At 39.8% G+C, this 22349-nt stretch overlaps 4 protein-coding genes across 5 annotated transcripts; 2 read left to right on the top strand and 2 right to left on the bottom strand.

Annotated features, from left to right (window-relative positions):
* The first annotated feature begins 64 nt into the window (after positions 1–64).
* Positions 65–5495, top strand: fez2a (fasciculation and elongation protein zeta 2a). Its single transcript, XM_033981130.2, has 9 exons — positions 65–659; positions 1176–1284; positions 1424–1540; positions 2030–2153; positions 2756–3000; positions 3352–3432; positions 3534–3609; positions 3690–3755; positions 4642–5495. The coding sequence occupies exons 1-9, from the start codon at positions 352–354 to the stop codon at positions 4656–4658; spliced, it is 1143 nt and encodes a 380-aa protein (XP_033837021.1). The 5' UTR covers positions 65–351; the 3' UTR covers positions 4659–5495.
* Positions 5496–5791: 296 nt separating this feature from the next.
* Positions 5792–7396, top strand: clec3ba (C-type lectin domain family 3, member Ba). Its single transcript, XM_033981138.2, has 3 exons — positions 5792–6185; positions 6284–6379; positions 6903–7396. Exons 1-3 carry the CDS (start codon positions 6089–6091, stop codon positions 7301–7303), a joined length of 594 nt encoding a protein of 197 aa, XP_033837029.1. The 5' UTR covers positions 5792–6088; the 3' UTR covers positions 7304–7396.
* A 139-nt stretch (positions 7397–7535) lies between these two features.
* On the bottom strand, positions 7536–13387 carry cdcp1a (CUB domain containing protein 1a). 2 transcript variants are annotated; one of them, XM_055227547.1, is made up of 10 exons: positions 13098–13265; positions 12364–12591; positions 11766–12125; positions 10996–11364; positions 10328–10525; positions 9765–10124; positions 9231–9581; positions 9030–9117; positions 8534–8939; positions 7536–7696 (listed from the first exon to the last, which is right to left on the bottom strand). In XM_055227547.1, the coding sequence occupies exons 1-10, from the start codon at positions 13162–13164 to the stop codon at positions 7565–7567; spliced, it is 2559 nt and encodes an 852-aa protein (XP_055083522.1). In that variant the 5' UTR covers positions 13165–13265; the 3' UTR covers positions 7536–7564. The 2 variants fall into 2 exon arrangements, 1 of the variants encoding a protein (XP_055083522.1); XR_008648990.1 differs by having other exon boundaries at positions 7674–7696; positions 8070–8939; positions 13098–13387.
* Positions 13388–13702: 315 nt separating this feature from the next.
* Positions 13703–15070, bottom strand: LOC117383895 (transmembrane protein 158). The gene has a single exon (XM_033981142.2). The coding sequence runs from the start codon at positions 14848–14850 to the stop codon at positions 14173–14175; it is 678 nt and encodes a 225-aa protein (XP_033837033.1). The 5' UTR covers positions 14851–15070; the 3' UTR covers positions 13703–14172.
* Positions 15071–22349: the final 7279 nt, after the last annotated feature.

Here is a 22349-nt window from a genome sequence, read left to right as displayed (position 1 = left end):
GTTGCAGTGCCTCATCTGTCCGCTGTACGCCGCTGTGTAAAACACTATTTTATTTAATATTTGGGCCAATAAAACACGGCTTGTGATGTCTGCAGAATTTCTCTGAAATCATTGCCCAGATAAATGTGCAGCTGTAGGCCTACTCGCTTGGAAACGTCTTTCCTTAGTGGTTACATAGGCCTATAATAATGCGCTCTTTGTGCCTGGGGCAGTGGGCAGCCGCGGGGGCTCGCAGCGGCCATACTGCCCGGGCCAGGGAAGAGTGAGCGGCTAAGCGGAGGATGATGCTGAGGCCTGGCCGTCCCGCAGCATCATGTCCTCTTTAACCCGGGGCTAAGGGTAGGCCCGGTGATGGCGGCACCCATCGCACATTTCGACGACGACTGGCCGAATGGGGGCGAGCTGAGCCTGCTGTCTGGGCCCGCTGTGCCGCAGAAAGGCCACGGCGCTCTCACCGCCGATGTGGAGCTGCTCCAGGAGGATGAGCTGCGGGACTGTAGCCTCTCCCCGGGGGAATGTGGGACGTTCAAGTCCATGGAGGACCTGGTGAAGGATTTTGATGAGAAGTTAACCGTGTGCTTCCAAAATTATAACGCGAGAACAGAGAGCATCGCCCCCGTGAATGTGCTGAGAGAGGACGCGCTGCTGGAGAGGGACGAGTGCGTGCTGTGGCCTGGATGTGTCTCTGTATTTGTGTTTACGTTGGCATTTCTATTCTCACCACACAATTCTTTAGCCTATGCTTTTTATAACATCTCCATTCCATCAAAGTATCCTGTGCTATTGTCATGTAAAGCCTAATTACAAAAGTGTTGGGTAATTGTGGCCTTTTTGCAGATGTTCTCCTTCAGAACAATAATCAGACATAGGCTAAATATGCTGAAAACCTATGTCAACCACAGCCTATAGGCTAAATCCAATACAGTTAACTTTCAAGGGGCTCTGTCGTTACCTTGCCATCAGCACATAAAATGTGATTTCATGGAAGCTTTCTCCTCATCTGGTGTGCTGTTTTCATTAAAGAAAAAAAATGGGATTAATGTCATGAATTGCAAGCATTAAAACAGCTTAACCTGATTTTAATATATTTTAAGATAATGGCCTAAAACACAGTGATTGTATTTTTAGTCATAATCTTGTGGTTAGATTTTGATTTGTGCTCTCCTCTTTGATAGGATTTGGACGGCTTTAACTCACAGCTACAGCCAGGTCATGCCTGTGGATTGGAAACAGTCTGTGGCCTGCTCGCTACACACACCAGCATTTAACCATGAGGACAAAACGGTATTCAACTCCATCAACTCCTATATCTCCTGCCCTTTCCTTTAACCCCTCCTAATCAACCATATCTGATGTTTCAACTCTCTAACTATTGTGTCATGACTGGTTATTTTAATTCATCATTGGATTTTATTCTGAACAGAGACAGCGTGATATCCAAGTGGAGGTATCAGACGACGAGGAGCTGAGGGAGCAACTGGACATGCACTCGATGATCATCACCAGCCTCACAGACGAGCCCCTGCAAACAGCCGACCAGGCAATTATTGTTATTCAATTATTGGTGTTTTTATTGCAACAAATACCTAGGAAAAACACACTATGAGAGCACTCGCCTCTCCACAGATCAGTAACTTGGCCACCTGGTTAATACCATACTGTGGAACATTCAACATTCTAGGCAAAGCTAAAACATCTCCATGGAGACAAGCAGATGGCAGATGCTCCACCAAAAAATGTTACATAGTGCATTTTAACACTCCTTGACCCGTATAAAATAAATAAATAATTGAAAGTTATTATTAAATGACAAAATACTTACAATAGTTGAATTACATTTTTAGTGATGTTTGTTCACACCTTTCCTAGCAAAATATCACATCAGATTCAGGCTCCCAGTGTTCGTGTAGGACAGTGAATGTTGTGTCTGTATCCAGGCCATGAAAGTGGAGCAGCGTGTCAGCAGGGCAAAACACATTTATTCCCTCTGGCCCAGTTGGATTTGATTGGTCTGTTTTTGTGGTTGTAGGTCATTGAAGAGATAGAGGAGATGATGCAGGGATCTCCGGACACCGCTCACTACCCCTCAAAGTCCGACCTCTCCATGCTCTCTATGGACGTGCAGCGCTTCACCAGCCCCCATTACGAGGAGAGTAAGTAAAATAAACGCTCACACAAGTATTCAAGGACATTTATATAACACATGTACTTCTGCCAGCTTCATTACAGCCATAAATAATACCAGAGACAAAATAGCATTAGTAACTCCCCATTGTATTCTGTATAATTTTAGACACACATTTATAGTGTTTAAAAATGGAGACAGTGCATAGTGCAAAAACTCAGGAGAGCAAAGCGGATACCTGTTAATTGATAATATTTACTTGCATTTATAGTGCTAACGTCTTTAATGAAAATAATAGCAATTGTCAATTCCCTTCCTCTGATTAAAACGGATGCCTAAAGTGACTTAATGGCATAGCAGTCAGTATACTTGCGCTCAACAAAAACATGTTGATGGATTTTACAAGTGTGCATTTATCAGTGGGTAAATTGGTTGTTTTTTTAAGCATTTGTAGCATCTAATATGAATGTGATAAACACAATATACTATAACGTTTACCCATGTGTACTAGAGGTTAGAAGTAAAAATTATGTTAAATTGCATGTTACTACAACATTTATAGTCAGAATGGTCAATTAATCCAGGCATCCTTATTTGCTGTATTTACATTACAATCTTGTTTTTATACAGGAATAAGGACCATGACAGTAGCAGAACTGAACGTGAACCTGGAGGAGACAGAGGGTGCTATTCGTGGACTCTCTGAGGAGCTGGTGCTGCAGTTGGCGCTCAGGGATGAATTGGACTTTGAGAAAGAAGTGAAGAACAGTTTTATCTCTGCTCTTATCGACATCCAGAACAGACAGAAGGAGCATCGCGAGATGATCAAGAGGAAGAAGAAACTCAAAGGCGCAGCTGGGACGTCACAGGGGGCGGTCAGTACCCAGATATAGTTTGTATGAATTTCCACGAATTTCCATGAATTGTCTTATTGAAATATTACACAGTGTGACCATGATCATTTGCTTATTCAGTACAGCAAAAACCAATAAATAACTGTAAATAACTATAAAAAACTATTCAACCTTAATAAATTTTTCTTTTTTTAAACCTTCTAACAATATCACAAAGTTACTGTAGTAATTATACGAAGACTTTACCTTTCTCAATAACATTTAAATGTGTAAATGGCTACATGCCTAATTTCTGCATGAGAACTCTCTTGACATTTTTTTTTTCATGTTTTGTTGTGTGCTCTGTAATTCCTGTCTGTCATTGCTCCTCAGCGTTTCAGCATGGAAGGACTTTCTTCTGTCATTCAAAACAGCTTTCGGCAAACATTCAGGGGCGGGTGTTCTGAAAAACAGGTTTCTCTCTCCTTTTCACCTATGGCTGTCAAGTTAGTTATGTCATGAAATGTAAACAAGCGTGTCTTACTAAAGATCTTTTTTTCTTGTTTATTGTGTAGTACTTGACCACAGTAATACCTTATGCAAAAACAGGACACCCTCCATCAACTGAAGACTTGCAAGTGCTCACCAAAAGTAACATTTTTTATTGATAATTTTAACATTTGATTTAGTGAAGTACATTCACCTAAATTATTTAAATGTATTCTTTTCAGTACTCCTTGCCATGAGAGACGACAGCGACAAGGTTCCCAGTCTCTTAACAGATTATATTCTCAAAGGTAAATCTGTGATATACACTGTCAGTACATTACAGTGTACATAACATGTAACCAATAAACACACATTTTACCCCTTTATATAAATCACATTAAAAGGAAATAACACAAGGCCTAAAAATAAAATGTCTTTTGGGGTTTATGACCTCAACAATAAACCACTTATATTGAAAGTAATGTATTTTCATCCATTATTAATCTACATTGAAATTTCAATTCAACTTCGTAATGCATGTACCTGACCTTGTGGCTAAAGACTATTCATGGGTTGACAAGTGATGAAAAATTTGCACCTTTGCCATAGCAAATAACAATTTAAAACAAATTATTCTATCTTTTGAATGGTGAAAAGGGCTCAAACTTTACAACCCATGAGAATAAAGGTGTTTGCATGAAAACAACAAAACAAAACAGCAACTCTCAATACATTTATGCTATGTCCTATATTCATTCTACATAAATACCTTATCTGACTTTATTTCTTTGCATAATTTGCTGCTGCCTTTTACCTCAGCTCTGGTGTGAGCGGTGGACAGAGGTTTGTGGCTCTTTGATACTGATGTTGTGATGTGGAAGAGCTCTCCCTGTTGGTCACTGAGCTGTATTGCAGTCTGACCCTGACACTTTCCTCTCACATAACTCCCTCTCCCCAAATCTCCTTTTCCTTTGTCCCACAAACACTGACCACACATGGATTGATCCCGGTTTAGTGTAGAAATATATATCTCTCTAGAGAGGACTACACTGAGTTAGTCACTATGATTCTCTGCACGTTAGTAGAATGTTCAAATATACAGTTTTATTTATTATTATATTATATCTTTGTTTATGTTTTGTTATATGTCTTTTTACTTTGTGATACATTTGTTATGGTTTGTTTCTTTTACAGTGCTTTGCCCGACATAGACCAGAGCAACACTGCCAACACTCTGAAGGCCTGAAAAGTCAACGGCGATGAAGAGGATCCATTGTATATTTTTAAGTTAAGAGTTGTATTTATTTATTTTTTGCATGCTTTGAAGTACATGGTTGTTTATGTCTGTTTACTGTCATCATGACTTTTCCTTTTGTATTTGTCAACATTTTCAAAGTCAGTGTGTTTTATCTTTGCTGTGAATTTTATGTAAACATGAATGATACAACAAAAGTGTTTCTTTCAGATTCAGTTAAAATCAATACAAGTAAATATACTTGAAGTAATTTGATAATTATCTGAGCAAATGTAAAACTTCAGCTGTTGGCACGGAGCTCTTAGCTCAGACAGTACAACATGATGCAGTATTAAAAACAAGAATGTAACAAAACACTTAAATATTATAGATATAAATTACTTCTCGGTGGGAATGTAGCAATATTAAAAAATATATTAAATAATGATGAACACAAAATTTGATTGCAGATTTGAAGATCTTTTAATTTTACATTGTATTTTTGTTCAAATTCAACAGCACATTGCGCCATTGTTGTCTGAAAGCAAAATTTATTGGTATAAGAATGTTGTGTGGCCTAAAAATGTGAATTAACTAACTATGCATCTGACTGAATTGTAAACGTGACCTGTGCACTGTCTGTGTTGTCATGGCAATGACACTGAATCAGAGAAACATAGAGCAGCTTTAGATCAACTTCTGCTGTTACAACAATGTAATGTTGTGATTACAAACTGCCTTGGTCTCTTTTAAACTTTTTTTTTTTTTTTACCTTGTAATAAATGACATGTTTTCAATGAATGTCTTAAACAGTTACAAGTGACTTTTTCCACTTTATACATTGACTCTGTTTCTATCAGCTGCCTTTGCCAAAATGATTGATCTTTTTAATATCATTATATCTGAATGATTTATTGAAAACAAAGAGAAGCCAGAGAACAAACAAAATTCATTTGGCAGATTTTATCATCACGTAAGACTTGACCATGTGACATCTGTTTTACTGCAGTTTAATGAGCACAGCCAGAAACGTCTGTGAACAACTCAAACTCAAAATCCTCCAACTTAAAACAAACAAAGGAGAACAGACCAAACTAAATTTTGCGCCCTTACATAATTAGAAAGAACATAGTGAGTGCGCATTACAAAACACCCTTTACAGCCACAGACATGTGGAGAGATTTTCACACTTGTCTAAACACTGCAGTGCCTCTCACAAATCCATCTTTGTGCCAAAGAACCAGTGTTTCACATCTGTAAAGCATTAGTTCTGATAAGATTTCCTCATGCAACTAACTATTGCCAGATTGGCTAAGAGAGCAGGAGCAGCCCCTAGAGCAGCACTAGTTTGGAGTTCAGAGCAAAACTACAAAACAGTTAGTGGGAACTTGGTCTTTGAAAAGCATTATGGATGTCAAAGCAGCCTTAGTGGTAGTTTGCCTGCTTGTGTTGGGACAGTGCACACTCCAGGAAACCGCCTCAAAGAAAAGAAATGGGAAAAAAGGTAAGCGACACAAATCACCACGCTTCACAATGTAAAATTAAAAAGAAAAAGGGCCTATTCTTGGAAAAAAAATAAGTGGTAAATTATGCTTTTTGCAGGTGGAGACAGTGCTGCAATGGAAGAAATGAAGAAACAAATAAGTAACATTATTATGGAGCTCAATGTACTGAAGGAGCAGCAGGCATTACAGACAGGTAATGTTGTAGAAGGATATTAAAAACACATTTTTATATTATGGTGCACTATGTAACTTTTCTGGAAGGAATTCTGCCACCTGCTGTTCTTCATACTCTCTATTGAGTATTGAATGGATCTATCTTAGATTCATTCAATTACCATTGTTTTTATTGTATAACATACCTGGAAAATTATGCATTGTTACTGTGAGCGGGCTCATCTCTCCACTGATATGGCTTGTAACTTGGCCTGGTGGCATGACCTGCTTGTGCAGGTGTTGATCCCCTGTCAGAAAAGTAACATGGGTATGTTTAATGCCATCCTATGGAACATTTAGGCATGAAAAACATCTCCATGGAGACCTTTTTTCTTCTGTAAAATGTATGTAATTGTTGATGTTTATTGGAGGAAAAAACTGTAAATTCAAACAGTTGAATGTTTTTCCTGATGAAAGACACACAGCTCTATGGACATTATTTACTTCTAAAAATGTCCCTCCTGGACCTGTGCACTTTTGCTTACATAACTTAAATTCCTCAGTTTGTTTACGAGGCATGAAGATCCTTGGCAAGTGTTTCCTGGCTGATCACGTTAAGAAGAACTTCCACTCTGCCAGTGACGACTGCATTGCCAAAGGAGGTACTCTGGCAACCCCCCTAAATCTGGACGAAAACGAACAGCTTTATAACTACGTCCGCCAGAGCATCGGCCCCGAGGAGCATATCTGGCTTGGCATCAACGACATGGTAACAGAGGGAGTCTGGTCCGAAAACACTGGGATGGTCTTGAGGTATGCAAACTGGGAGACAGAAATCACCCATCAGCCAGATGGAGCCACCCGCCAAAACTGTGCCACGATGTCCACAAGAGCAAAAGGAAAGTGGTTTGATGAAAACTGCAAAGAGGAGAAGGCTTCTGTTTGTGAGTTCAATATTGTCTGAGGTTTGTATTGACCAGAAATTCAACTTTGTCTTTTACCAATATAATCATTTATACCATTTTAATTATTAAGGTGGAGGATGAAAGTAATTGCATGTAACCTTATGCATTTATTGATCTTTTTATAAATGGAAGTAGATATTACAATATGAAATGCAAATAAACCTATTTTTGTACAACTTGATGTTTATAGTTACCTTCATTTAAAAAAAATGTAACACTTGGATAAATTCAAATGCCAGCCACGCTCTCATGGTGTTAGTTCAGGCTCTCATTTGACTCCAGTGGTGGTTGTAGAGCAGGTGACCTCTCCACACCCTCCTCAGTTTCATACAGTTCATTATCCACCATTGGCGGCATGTGGCTCGGGCATCTTTTGGGCAGCTCTGTCTTTCCTGATGAAGAGCATTCCGATAAGTCAAGTTTATTTAAAACACACCACAATTAAAAGTGCTGTTTCTGCCGTGTGGAAGGATTTCAGAGACCTTTGATTTAGATTTACAGTTAGACAGAACTGTTGTGCTTTTTAAAGGAGCACTGTGTAAATCTTTAGGTGGAGGGTCCAAAACCATGCACAAAATTGCCCAGAAATAAATAAGTTAAAGATTGATATGTTAATGTTATACTGTAGAACATTCCAGGCAAAGAAATATATAAATATCTTCATGAGATAAGCAGGTGACAAAACTTACGAGAGACCAGAACTCAGTAAATCATTTATCAACTTTCGAATATAAAGTTTAATATAGAAAAAGAACAAGTGTTTACCTCAGTGTCACCAGCACTGCTCTCTTTGGCCACTGGGGGAGGGGGTGTCATATTGGGAATCAAATCATCATTAAATTACTCACATTCAGTTGCTTAGTCACTTGTTTGTTCTCCTAATTAAACTTTAACACAAAACAAAATCTAAACAGATGCTATAACACATTAAATAAAATCCTAAATTAATAGGCACCTTTATACAAAACTCTTATATATGTAAAGGAATCTTTTATAAGAAAATAAATGCTAAAACCTAACAACTCCAACAGCCACAATAATGTACCATTATCATATACAATATGAATATTCAACAGTCCATGAGTGGTAACTGATGTATTGAAAAAGAATATCCTCACAATTTTGTAATAGCAGGATTTTGGCTTTGGTAAAAACTTCATGGATGTAAACAAAAAATCATTTCACGCCCTTGACTCTCCTCTATCTTGCCCTCCCCCTTCTGGCTCTACCTGTGGTTGTTGAGCAGATGACTTTTCTTCCCCTTCTCCAATATCATACAGCTCATTGTCCACCATCGGCTGCATGTGGGTTGGGGGCCTTTTGGGCAGCTCTGGTCTTTGCTCATGAAGAAAATCCTGGTAAGTGCCTACCTCCATGTCAACTGTACCAGTTTGTCTGGCCACTAGGGGATTCTGTGTGTCTGTGTGGCCAGGGGCAGTTTCAGCCTTTCCATATACACCCATCTGTTCCCCTTTCCTCAGCAAATGAGAGTAAACCAAACTGTCTTCAATGTAATCATACACATGCTCATCATCGTCCTCTTGAGATCTGGGAAAACCATTTTGTCCTGGCAGAAAACTTGTGCCGTTTGGATTATAGATGGACGTCTGCTGATTAAGAGTTTTCTTCTTTTTTCTATTGCCACGGCAAAATAAAAAAAAAAAAAGAATTAAACATTAAACAACACACTTTTACAAAAGGAATCAGCAGAAGAGATTCACTTACCTGATCACTAAACACACCACAACAAGGATTACAATGAAAAGAACCAACAAGGCAGCCACTACACTTGCTATAATAATCAGCATCTGGCCTGAAAACAACAGAAATATGTTTATGTTGAACTATCTTTTTATGTTAAGGGTCCTGTATCCATTGAGATGTGGCTGTTCAAAAACCATGTGTGACTTTTGCCAGTGGACTTACTCCTGTGCAGTGTGACTTTAGCCAAGACACTGAAGTCCCCTCTCTCTGGGATACAGTTGGACATGTTGAGAAAGAAGCTGCCAGACACTGTGATTTCACGCTGGGGTTTCTCGTCCTCCCTGCGGCTATAGTCATCCTCTGTCTGCCCCAGTCTTCGGATTTTTATGCCGGTGTGGTGGCTGCTACACTTGGGCTGGCTCAGGTTAGTGAACAGGAGATGTGCCTCCATCTTTGGTGGGACAGTGACGATCCAAGACACTGTTGAGGAAGACTTCATTCCTTTTGGCCAACCAGGCGTGGCCAAGAAAAGAGGGATATTCCTCATTGGAGACACTCTGAATATGTAACTTTCTATTGGGAAATTTGACATAATAATAAAAGTAAAAATGAGCACTTATTTAATAAAGGTATCATTGTTTATATTATATATATATATATAATATGTATATATAATATGTATATATAATATATATATATATATAATATATATATATATTTTTATTTTTATTTATTTATTTATTTATTTATTTTTACCTGCAATTTCGTCCTTTATACGTGCTCTCAGTATGGTAGATGGAACGAGTTCTTTTCCATTTCTGCCAGTGACAGTGATGGACATATTGGTGTGGATTTGGAGTTTAGTTATGAACCCACCACGACAGAAAGTTCCAATACTTGACCCATCATCTTCTGTCATTTTGATCAAGATACTGTCGTTACAGGGCTGTCCTGGCAGCACCTGCATGAGTGTGCCCGAGGCACAGCCTAGCTCCATTGTCCCGTGGAGAGGAAGGCGGAGGGCCCATGTCATGTTGCTCAGAGATGCAGGCAGGCACTGTGGCAGTGATGGCACAGAGAGGTACAACTTGTAGCACTGTCTGCCCTGAGAACATACTAAAAAGGATAAAGTGGTAAGAGGTAAAAGCATTATAAAACATTTTAATACACCTACATAAAAAATCAAAAAGCTTTTGAAGGGCAAAGTTTGACATATTAAATGGTCAGGGTCTGAACATGTTTGTATTGACAATCAGTGAGAAACTTCAGAACTCTTCAAGGATCAAAAGTCAAACAGAGTAGAAATGAACAGGTCTCACCTAGATTTTCTATGGCCGTGATTTGTATGTCTTCAGGCTGACAGTCTTCAAATGTGAGCTGAGTTATGCTGCCTGGATTCAGAGTGGTCTGGTCTATGGGCACTGACCGGTGCCTCATGATACAGTCTGAAGATGGATTCAGCTTTTTAATGTGAAGAGAAAGGTCCGCGAATTGTGTTAAGTTCACCTCACAGGGCACTACAAGACAAAACATGTTGATTTCCTTTAAAAGCAGAATGTTCAAATGACATAGTCCGCAAGTATTTTCAAGGGCCGTTTCAATGTGAGGGTGTGGACTAAGCATGTGAGTGTTCATATCATGTTTCATTTGTGACTCAATAATGACACAACCCCAGACCTCCCTAAAACTACCTGGGGACACAAAAAGTTTCAAACACTGTCTTACTAAATTTTTGGAGAATGTGAGCTCACAGTATTGCACCATAATCAAAATGTCATTAAACTCACTGTAATACTCTTTCCTGTAATAACACATTTAGAGTTAAACTCTTAAAAAAGTAAATATGATTATATAAAAAAAGGATGAAGTATTATTATATACAAGCTTCCCACTCAAATAACCTTTAACCACAATTTTACAATTAGTCATAATTCCATATCTTCTCCAAACTCAAATTAATCAGAATTCTTCAATGCCGTGTACAAACCTTTTGCAGCTATCTTTGAAGCAGACACTTTGAAACTTGTGGACAGTCCAGGGGTGTTGGCTCGAGCCTTGTCCATCTTACAGTTCCTGAGGGTCATGGTGAAGCCTCCTTCACTCTGCACAGGCTGGGCCTCAGTCAGACTTGCCACCAGGCCTATCCGGAACATGTCATGGTACTCCAAGGCTGGCTCCTTCTCCACACATTGAGGCTGCGTGAGGTTGAAAAGTTGTATGGAAGTCTGGTGTTTAGCTGGAACTTCAAAGTACCACTCCATAACCTTGTCATCGGGAAAGTTGCCTGGATAGTTGGGAGAAAAGAGCTCCAAGGAGGAATGGCCTTGTGGTAGAAACATTGATATTTTGGCAAGGGCTAAAACAGGAGAATAAAAAACACAAATTTATTTATATGATGTGATGAAATGGACAAATTTATAGGGACAATATGTAACTGTTCTAGTGGAGGGTTGTCTCCATTGAGATGTTGTAGCTTTGGCTGGAGCAGGTGACACCACCAGGCCAAGTTATAGGGTGAGCAAGCTAACAGTAAGACTGTATGTCTTTAAGGGAATAGCAACACTTGTAAATGAACTAATGGAAGATAAATAAGTTTAACGCCACACTGTGAGGCATTCCAGGCAAAGAAATTGCATCTTCATGGAAACAAACAGGTACACTTTTTTGAGGATCGTTCATAAATTATTGTCAGCCTCTCCACAATATTAATACTGACCTTAATACTGTGAAATTTTAACATGTTTTAAATTGACTTACACTTGATTTCCTCACCAGCTGAGACCACATAGTTGATGTACTGCAGCTTCTGTCCGACTGGAAGCTCAAGTGAAAATCTATTAAATCCACGGGCCTGGGCCTTTGTGATAGGACCTGTTCTGCAGTACTTTCCCACCAGCACATTTGCTGAGTCTTCAGACACCTCATATGTGTAGACGTGAAGGTCAGGACAGCTCTGTGAGGGTTGAATTTGTCTCAAACCCGTTGTTCCAAAGTTTATTCTAGCTGATTTTGGATTGGCAGCTTTTACATTCCAGACAAACTGGCGATTTAAACTTAGTAAATTATCAAAGTTGGAGTTGGTCTTGATATTACTGCTGCAAGATTTGGAGGTGCACTCTGGGAAGAAAGCACAATGAAATGATCAGTGAAAAATATGTGTATGAGACAAATGCTTCTCAGACTCTTGATCAGGGATAATCCTTTTTCTCTCTTATCTGAACTGTTACTACTGTGTTTTAGCCATGCATTTGTTGATTAAAAGATGCCCAGCAATAGAAAAAACATTTGGATATTTGGAATTAGCTGAAAAAGATTTGAGAACTTCTGTAATAAATAATTCAGAATGGCAATATACCAATAGTCTGGTTGATTTGAGCGTTGAAGGCTCCTTTGCGATTGCGACACTCCAGTTCCACAGATGCAGATCCAGAATTTTCGAATGTCTGGGATGAATCACATTTTCTTGTGCGTATGCCTAGCCATTTGACCCATTTGCACACTTTACACTCTGAGCCCGTGGAGGGAGAGCTGCTGAGGGAGAGGGTTACTCCACGGTCAAGTGTAAAGTCCACTTTCTGCACATCTGGACAATGAGAGAAGATGTTATAGTTTACCTTGTTATCAAAGAGAAAACAGAACAGAAAACACTATGCTTCACTTGTAGCCTGTAACTCAAGTAGCCACCATAAACTCCCTTTATGACTAATCAGACCAACTGTCCATAGCTAGCCTATACTTGCCTGAGATCTAGAAAACCCACATCTTCAAGACATACAGAAATCATGCTGGATCTGCCAGGCAATAGCTGTACACCTATTGGCATGTAAATCTATTCTTATGTAGGCGAATCAGTGGCCAAAGGACACTATCTGAAGTAGCTAGACATGTGACTATAATGACAACCCTAGTTTATAGTGGTAGAGCTTAGTGTGTAAACAAATTATTGCTGACTGTAATAACAGCCTGGTAAAAAATAATACGTCTCAGGCTCGATTCTCTGGCTTTATTTATTGCTGAACGATTGAACACTTCTAATGTATATATGAACATAGATAGCCTACTGTAGGTCAAATATTGAACTTAACTTACCAGCAAAAGCGATTGAGAAACACGTCGTTGCGAAGAGGGTCCATGCTGTGGCCGCGCTCCAAAACATGCTCTTTCTAGTTTCTTTCGTCTGTTTTACTAAAAAATAAAAACTGTGAAGCTGCACACACAGCTCACAGATCAAATTAAGCTTAAACGAAAAGCATTACATTCGCCATTCGCGGCTTCCTTAAAAAAAAAACACTTCCTGCGAGAAATGCAGGTAAAGGTGTGGCGAGCAGAAGAGGCTGCGCAGGTAGACCAGCAGAGCGCAGTAAACCCCGCTTTTACGCAACTGGACTCACTGTTGAAACGTTCTTGAATGATGATTTAGCCCTGTCATTTACCCGTGTTGATGCTTTGATTAGCATGAGTCTGACTTATCTTATCTTAAACTTTTACTCTTGAGTTTAAGTGGTAATCGTCGTCTTAACTCTTGATCTTTCCCACTGATATGACATTTATTTGTAATATTAATTACAGGCCTATGGCAAAAAAGAAAGAAAAAATATATAGTCTGCATTTATTCTCACTATTATAATTTTTTTTCCAAAAATCATCTCAGACAAAATGAACCAAAGTCTATCTGTTTTATTTAAGCAGTTTAACAGGAATACAAATAAGCAAATATATCCAATCTTATAATATAAATCTACAATATAAATAGCAAAACTTTTTGCAATAAAACAACGTGTTATTTGCTAATTCGGATAAAAATTTGTAACTATAGAGAAGAGATATTGTTTGTTGTTGATCACACATTTCAGGTAAAAAGTCCTTCACACCAGATAAGGCAAATATTCTAGAAAGGTTAAAAATTATACAAACACCATTGGAGTTTAATTGTGCACAGTTTACACTGACTATAGGAAGAAGGCCTACAAGGTATACAAAATACACTTTTTTGGTCCCACAATTGGCAGTGTAAATTTTACATCACAATCCTATGGCCTAGGGACAGGTCTACAGTCAAGCCTACGGGTTCATATGGGATGCCCGGCCTTCAGAGTCTAGATAGGTGTCCATTGATGGCTAGTTTTGCTACAATACTAAGCTGTGTAGCAGTAGGACATCAGACTTATCTGGGCCTCCTCTGCTCCATGCCGTTGGGCAGAAACCCCGCAATTATGGGCACTGGCCAGATGAGGGCAGCAACGCTCCACACAATGATCACCAGAGTCATGAAACACGCCACAAGAGTTGACTCGATCGGCTTTCTGTTCAGCCTCCAACTTTTGTCCCCTTTAAGCTCGTCCAAGCTGAAATCCACGCAGCAGAATGTGATCTGATCTCCGGTGTGCTGTCCCCTGGACCTGCCCTGTCCAAACCGTCTGTAGCGGGACATCCCGCAGCCCACGCACAATCTCAACTCCTGCTGCCCTCCCGTGATCGCCAGATGTTCGATGACCACAGGGGAGATGCCCCGGTTGATGGTGGCGGAGAAGAAAGCCCTGCCGTGATTATTGGTGGTGTAGACGAGGACATCACACTGGAAGCCGAAGCTGCTGTCCCAGCGCGCCACCAGGGATGTAGGGAGTAATCTGTGCACGGTCACATTACACTGGGACGCGGCTGAAGGGTCACTCTCCTCTACCGAGCGCTTGGAGAAGTGCACGTCCACCTCTAAGTTAGCCAGAAACCTGTTGGAGGAGTTTATGGGTGGCAGCAGAAGATCATCGTCGCTCCATCCTCTGCAGGGCTGCACGAGTGTGACCACGGCGCTCAGAGCGAGCAGGGTCGCTCCTGTGTTCAGCATGGCACAGGGCGCGTCTCTGCCGCTGGCATGGCCCTGTTCGGAGATGTCGCTCACCAGGCACAGTCCGAATGAATGGACCTACCTTTAGATCATTGCCAGCGGAGGTCTACAGCAGACTTAGCCCGAGGAGGCTGTGCTCTCCTCCGCTGCTCGCCACAGGTGTGAGCGCTCAGCTCCAAAACACAGCGGGAGCCACCAGTGAGCAGGGACACACGACACAGCGAGCAGCAAAAAGTGAACCAGATCTGCTGTAACTACTCTGTATGACCAGTAAAGGGGGCGTGGCTGCTGCCGTTCTCATCACATGGGAAACCAAGATCACAATTTACAGATCTTTAGATTACAGAAAATACAAAAAATACAAAAAGCTACAATGTGCCACTGAATGTGCAAATAAGCGTTTGTTTGTTTTTTTATCCCTGTAAGAATAAACATAGACCTACAAGATGTGTTGAACACCAGGTTTTTAAGATGATTTAAGGCATTCAGGGACACCGTGTTTCATTTGAGAGATGAGACCTGGAGATAATCCCAGGTCCGTACAGGAGGGAGTAATGTCTGAACTCATGAAACTGTTTCATGCAGCCTTTAAGCCATCATAAACCAACTATGTGTATGTATGTATGTATGTATGTATGTATGTATGTATGTATGTATGTATGTATGTATGTATGTATGTATGTATGTATGAAATCATGGAGGGGTCTGAAATTTTCATTTTAGGTGCATGTCCACTGTGAGAGACATAATCCAAAAAAAAATCTGCAAATCACATTGTTTGATTTTTGAAATAATTTATTTGTATGTTACTGCTGCAAATAAGTATTTGAACACCTGAGAAAATCAATGTTAATATTTGGTACAGTAGCCTTTGTTTGCAATTACAGAGGTCAAATGTTTCCTGTAGTTTTTCACCAGGTTTGCACACACTGCAGGAGGTATTTTGGCCCACTCCTCCACACAGATCTTCCCTAGATCAGTCGGGTTTCTGGGCTGTCACTGAGAAACAGAGTTTGAGCTCCCTCCAAAAGATTTTCTATTGGGTTTAGGTCTGGAGACTGGCTAGGCCACTCCAGAACCTTGATATGCTTCTTACGGAGCCACTCCGTGGTTGTCCTGGCTGTGTGCTTCGGGTCATTGTCATGTTGGAAGACCCAGCCACGACCAATCTTCAATGCTCTAACTGAGGGAAGGAGGTTGTTCCCCAAAATCTCGCAATACATGGCCCCAGTCATCCTCTCCTTAATACAGTGCAGTCGTCCTGTCCCATGTGCAGAAGAACACCCCCAAAGCATGATGTTTCCACCCCCATGCTTCACAGTAGGGATGGTTTTCTTTGGATGGTACTCATCATCATTCTTCTTCCTCCAAACAGGGTGAGTGGAATTAAAAAGTTCTGTTTTGGTCTCATCTGACCACATGACTTTCTCCCATGACTCCTCTGGATCATCCAAATGGTCATTGGCAAACTTAAGACGGGCCTGGACATGTGCTGGTTTAAGCAGGTGAACCTTCCGTGCCATGCATGATTTTAAGCCATGATGTCTTACTGTATTACTAACAGTAACCTTGGAAACTGTGATTCCAGCTCTTTTCAGGTCATTGACCAGCTCCTCCCGTGTAGTTCTGGGTTGATTCCTCACCTTTCTTAGGATCACCGAGACCCCACGAGGTGAGGTCTTGCATGGAGCCCCAGTCCGAGGGAGATTGACAGTCATGTTTAGTTTCTTCCATTTTCTAATAATTGCTCCAACAGTGGAGTGTTTTTCACCAAGCTGCCTGGCAATTGCCCCGTAGCCCTTTCCAGCTTTGTGGAGGTCTACAATTTTGTCTCTTGTGCATTTTGACAGTTCTTTGGTCTTGGCCATGTTAGTAGTTGAACTCTTACTGATTGTTTGGGGTGGACAGGTGTCTTTACGTAGCTAAAACAGGTGCTTCTAATTTAGAATAATAAGTAGAGTGGAGGTGGACTTTTTAAAGATGGACTAACAGGTCTTTGAGGGTCAGAATTCTAGCTGATAGACAGGTGTTCAAATACTTATTTGCAGCAGTAACATACAAATAAAATATTTAAAAATCATACAATGTGATTTCTAGATTTTTTTTTAGATTATGGTGGACATGCACCTAAGATGAACATTTCAGACCCTTCCATGATTTCTAAGTGGGAGAACTTCCAAAATCACAGGAGGTTCAAAAACTATTTGCCTGACTGTAGATAGAGATATAGATATATAGGTATAGATTACAGGCATTTTGTATTGAAAGTCTTTTTTATTCATCATCAGCGTTGTTGTAATTGGCAGTGTCAAACCTTTTTTAATATTGAAATCAAGTTTGAAATTGACAGCACTAATCTTAATCGTTATATACATATCATATACACTCACCTAAAGGATTATTTGGAACACCTGTTCAATTTCTCCTTAATGCAATTATCTAATCAACCAATCGCATGGGAGTTGCTTCAATGCATTTAGGGGTGTGGTCCTGGTCAAGACAATCTCCTGAACTCCAAACTGAATGTCAGAATGGGAAAGAAAGGTGATTTAAGCAATTTTGAGCATGGCATGGTTGTTGGTGCCAGACGGGCCTGTCTGAGTATTTCACAATCTGTGCAGTTACTGGGATTTTCACGCACAACCATTTCTAGGGTTTACAAAGAATGGTGTGAAAAGGGAAAAACATCCAGTATGCGGCAGTCCTGTGGGCGAAAATGCCTTGTTGATGCTAGAGGTCAGAGGTTACAACCGAGGAATGCAGCAAAGCATTTGTGAAGCCACAACACGCACAACCTTGAGGCGGATGGGCTACAACAGCAGAAGACCCCACCGGGTACCACTCATCTCCACTACAAATAGGAAAAAGAGGCTACAATTTGCACGAGCTCACCAAAATTGGACAGTTGAAGACTGGAAAAATGTTGCCTGGTCTGATGAGTCTCGATTTCTGTTGAGACATTCAAATGGTAGAGTCAGAATTTGGCGTAAACAGAATGAGAACATGGATCCATCATGCCATGTTACCACTGTGCAGGCTGGTGGTGGTGGTGTAATGGTGTGGGGGATGTTTTCTTGGCACACTTTAGGTCCCTTAGTGCCAATTGGGCATCGTTTAAATGCCACGGGCTACCTGAACATTGTTTCTGACCATGTCCATCCCTTCATGACCACCATGTACCCATCCTCTGATGGCTACTTCCAGCAGGATAATGCACCATGTCATAAAGCTCCAATAATTTCAAATTGATTTCTTGAACATGACAATGAGTTCACTGTACTACAATGGCCCCAACAGTCACCAGATCTCAACCCGATAGAGCATCTTTGGGATGTGGTGGAACGGGAGCTTCGTGCCCTGGATGTGCATCCCACAAATCTCCATCAACTGCAAGATGCTCCTATCAATATGGGCCAACATTTCTAAAGAATGCTTTCAGCACCTTGTTGAATCACTGCCACGTAGAATTAAGGCAGTTCTGAAGGTGAAAGGGGGTCAAACACCGTATTAGTATGGTGTTCCTAATAATCCTTCAGGTGAGTGTATATCAGAATCAGATATGTATGTATAGCTGTATGTGCTTGATGGCTGTGTGTGCTGACCTATTTGTGTTTCTCTTTTTCAACTCCTTTAGGTACAGCCTCCTTGTTTGCAATAGTTGGAAAAGGCTTAAATATTTGCCATAGGTTTCCACTCAACCCAACGTTGCTTAATCTGTCCCTTGTTTGTTCATCTGTCTGTTGGTGTTTTTCTCCATTGTTTTGTGCAACCAGAACCATCAATACAAGCACACACACGCAAACACACCCCGTCTCTCTCTCTCTCACCCCCCCCCCCCCACCCCACACACACACACACACACACCCACACACACACACACACACACACACCACACACTAGATTACTAACAGCAGGCTTTGGTGTTTTCACAGCACAATGACTGTTCAATGACACCAGCCTGAATGGGATAACTCCTACTGAAATGGTTCACCTAAAAAAGCACAATTCATCAAATGAACTTTAAACCTCCTTCTGTCATTACATGATTCTCCTAGAGAAATTACAGACATTTTGTATTGAAAATAATATTTGAATATATTGAATAAATATTTTATTGTCTTGAGAAAGTCTTTTTTATTCATCATCAGCATGTTGAAATTGGCAGTGTCATGCCTTTTTTCATATCAAAATCAATGAAATAGGACCAATGAAATAATTATATTTTACTAATTATATTTTAAAATACTGGATTAGAGCCATAATTTGAATTGAAATAATGAATAAATATCTCAATTGTTTTTATACAATATAAAATATGTTATTAAAGCAAATTAATTAACAATTTCCCTCACCCACAGACAGAATAAAGAATTGTTTCTTAAAACTAGTCTTTGAAAAACACCAGATCATTGTTGTTGTTTGTTTTTGTTTTTTTTAATCTACACATTTATATTTTTTATATATTATTAAATGTCCCTTTAATATATAGACTAAAAACATCTGCATGTAAAGGCTTTGACTTGCAGAGTTAATCTGAAGTCGGGAAGCTGCCTATATCAAAGCCTATCCAAATGTGATGCAAATGGGAGTTTCAATGTGTCAGAGAAATCTTTCTGTCTTCTCCCTCAGCAGCCAGCTTTGTACCTGCTACAGCATTACACTTACAGAGCAAATCCCTGCTTTACTTTTTAATGAGAATGCTTTCATCATAATACTGTAAACTGTACATAATGAATTAGAATAGATAAAAAGTTGTTGACACAATTGGATCATTGACCGCAAGCCAAGTGATGTTGAATAATTCTTTTTCATCCTTTCAACGCTGTAATTCCAAATGGCACTTGGTTTAAATGGTACGGTTTAGTCTAGGCCTGCCTCTGATGTGCTGAAAAGCTCAAATTTAATCAGCACCTGAAAGACTCAATGCTGTTGTTCCCATTTTAATAAAGATAATGTACAATTCTAAATTAATGTGAATATGTTTTAAAAAGTAATACTTTGCCTACTCAAAATATTCCACATTTGGTCGTCCTGTCTGCATGTGTAATTTCTTGGCTATCTTTTGGTGGGCAGAGCAAGAATATGCAAATTACTTTCTCATTCATTAATTATGCCAAGAAATGTAAATTCTTTTGACAGAGAAATGCAAATAAGACTAGGATAAAAGTGTCTTGCGGACACAGGATTTTTCTTTCATAAATTGTAACAGCCAAAAGGAAAATTAATTTGTTCTGCCATTTCATTATCTTATACTTTAACAACTCATTTAATTAGGCTTTGAGGACTGACTTTTGTTTAGTGCTCAAGTTTAAGTTGGCTCATTAATCGCCTGTCTCTCTCTCATCAAAATCACAACCAAGACTCATCACCACGGCAACGGGCGGAGGAGCAGGGCTATGCTCACTGGGGAGTTATGACACCTATTGATGACTGTAAAATTAATAAGATCTGGGTTATTTTGGGTATATTTTATGTTATATCCGTTGTGATACTGTAGTTTTTTTTGAAAATCAATACACTGAACATCCATGTAACCTTTTTGATGCCACCTGTCTGTCTCCATGGAGATGTTGCTTAACCTGGATCATTGAAAAGCATGTGATACCACCAGGCCAAGTTACAGGTCAGATCTATGGAGAGGCAAGCCTGCTAACAATAACAATTCCTGCTTTTCAAGGTATTCAGTGTGTTTAGCAATTTAAAAAACACATAACGAATAAATGCACCATGTTTAATGCCATACAGTGGAACATTCCAGGCAAAGCTATAACATCTTCATGGAGGTTGCAGACTGCTCACCAAAAGTTGCTTTAACGTGGGAAGGAAGTACAAGGAAAACAACAGGTTATACATAGCAACAAAGTAAAAAAAAGGTTTGAAAAAAGCTGGTCTGTATGAGGACTTCATCATTGTGTAATAACACTCTCGGATGACTGAAAGAATATACTTTTTAAAATAGAAGATAATGTAATTTTCATCACAGAATAATAGGCTTATATATATGTGGTTTTATAGCTCTGATATAGATCAAGCTCATCCAAAAACTAAAATTTAGGACCAAACCAAAACCAATCCAGCACTTATGTCTGCATCTGGGTACGCTATCAATAAGATGCATTAAAGTTTGAGAAAGAAAACTTTGAAATAAGTAAATACTCTTCCATTTTCTAACTACAAAGTTTCCTCACAGATGTACTTTGAGTGAAAACATGAAAGCAGAAATAGGGCCTCGCTTCCCTGCAGAGTAAAGCAGTTTTTTGGAAAATAACATCACACTTATCTGGCATGTAATTCTCGGTGAGCGCGGCATGTTTAGACCTCTGCCTCCCTGCCTGCGCTCACTCAGATGAGATGGTGTGAGATTGCATGGCCTCCTCACATGTGCCCCATGGAGGGTCTGGGACTATAGGTTATGGCCAACCAGGCACCCCCTGATGTGGCCTGGTCTCAATAGCTCTTGGAGATCGTTTGTCTTCTGGATCTGTGCTGGCGAAAAGTAATCAACCACAGAACAGCGAGAGGAGGTGATTATAATCTAATGTTTGTCAATGTGGGAGCCGGAAAGCGGATGCAAGCAGAGGAAAGGGCTCTTGATTGGTTGCTATCACATGTGATTTGCTTGAAAACAACATAAGGCATGGTTAATGCCTGAGTTTGAAACATACATTTCACCTACAACTAAATTGAGAAATTGGAAAAATAGCCTACCATCTATAAATATGAAAAATCATGTGAGGAGAAAAAGGTTTTATCTTTGTTTTCTCTCCAGAGTTCTCCAGCAATAAACTGGATTTGTTCAGCCAGATAGTCCCTAAGGGCATCAAACCACCATCTGCTCAGCAAACTCATATCACCGAACATAGCTCTTTTCATTTAATTTGTCAAGTATTTTTAAAATGTCACCCAAGGGCAATTTGATTAAACCTCACTGCACATATTAAAGACATTTATTTTGACCATGACTATGTAAATATTTATATGGTATCATTTAGACCACATGTAATATTGAATTTGTTGTTGAATAAATAACAATAATGACTCCAACATAATAGATTTTTGTGACAACTTTGACCCAAACTCAGCTGCTGTGTCAAAAGCCCATTTTCACATCCCCTTCATCTCTGCCTCTACCTTGCTCTCAGTTACAAAGTTTTTAAAAGCTCCCATACAATCTTCATGGCATTTCAAGCTATGGCAATAGTCATTCATATAGCAAGTATACAATTCAAAGCTAAAAAATATAACCTTTAAAATATAACCCATTCTTATGAACAGGGAAAGTCTGTCGTTGTGTCCTTAGGCAAGACACTTCACCCACATTGCCTAGTATGAAAGTGGTGTGTGCGTGAATGATAGGTGGTGGTCGGAGGGGCCGATGGTGCAGATTGGCAGCCTCGCTTCCGTCAGTCTCCCCAGGGCAGTTGTGGCTACAATAGTAGCTTACCATCACCAAGTGTGGAAATGAATGAATAATGACTATAGTGTAGCGCTTTGAGAGG

Source organism: Periophthalmus magnuspinnatus, chromosome 16, assembly GCF_009829125.3.
Source record: "Periophthalmus magnuspinnatus isolate fPerMag1 chromosome 16, fPerMag1.2.pri, whole genome shotgun sequence".
In the NCBI taxonomy this organism is placed as follows: domain Eukaryota; kingdom Metazoa; phylum Chordata; class Actinopteri; order Gobiiformes; family Gobiidae; genus Periophthalmus; species Periophthalmus magnuspinnatus.
This window is presented reverse-complemented; position numbering and strand designations above follow the sequence as displayed.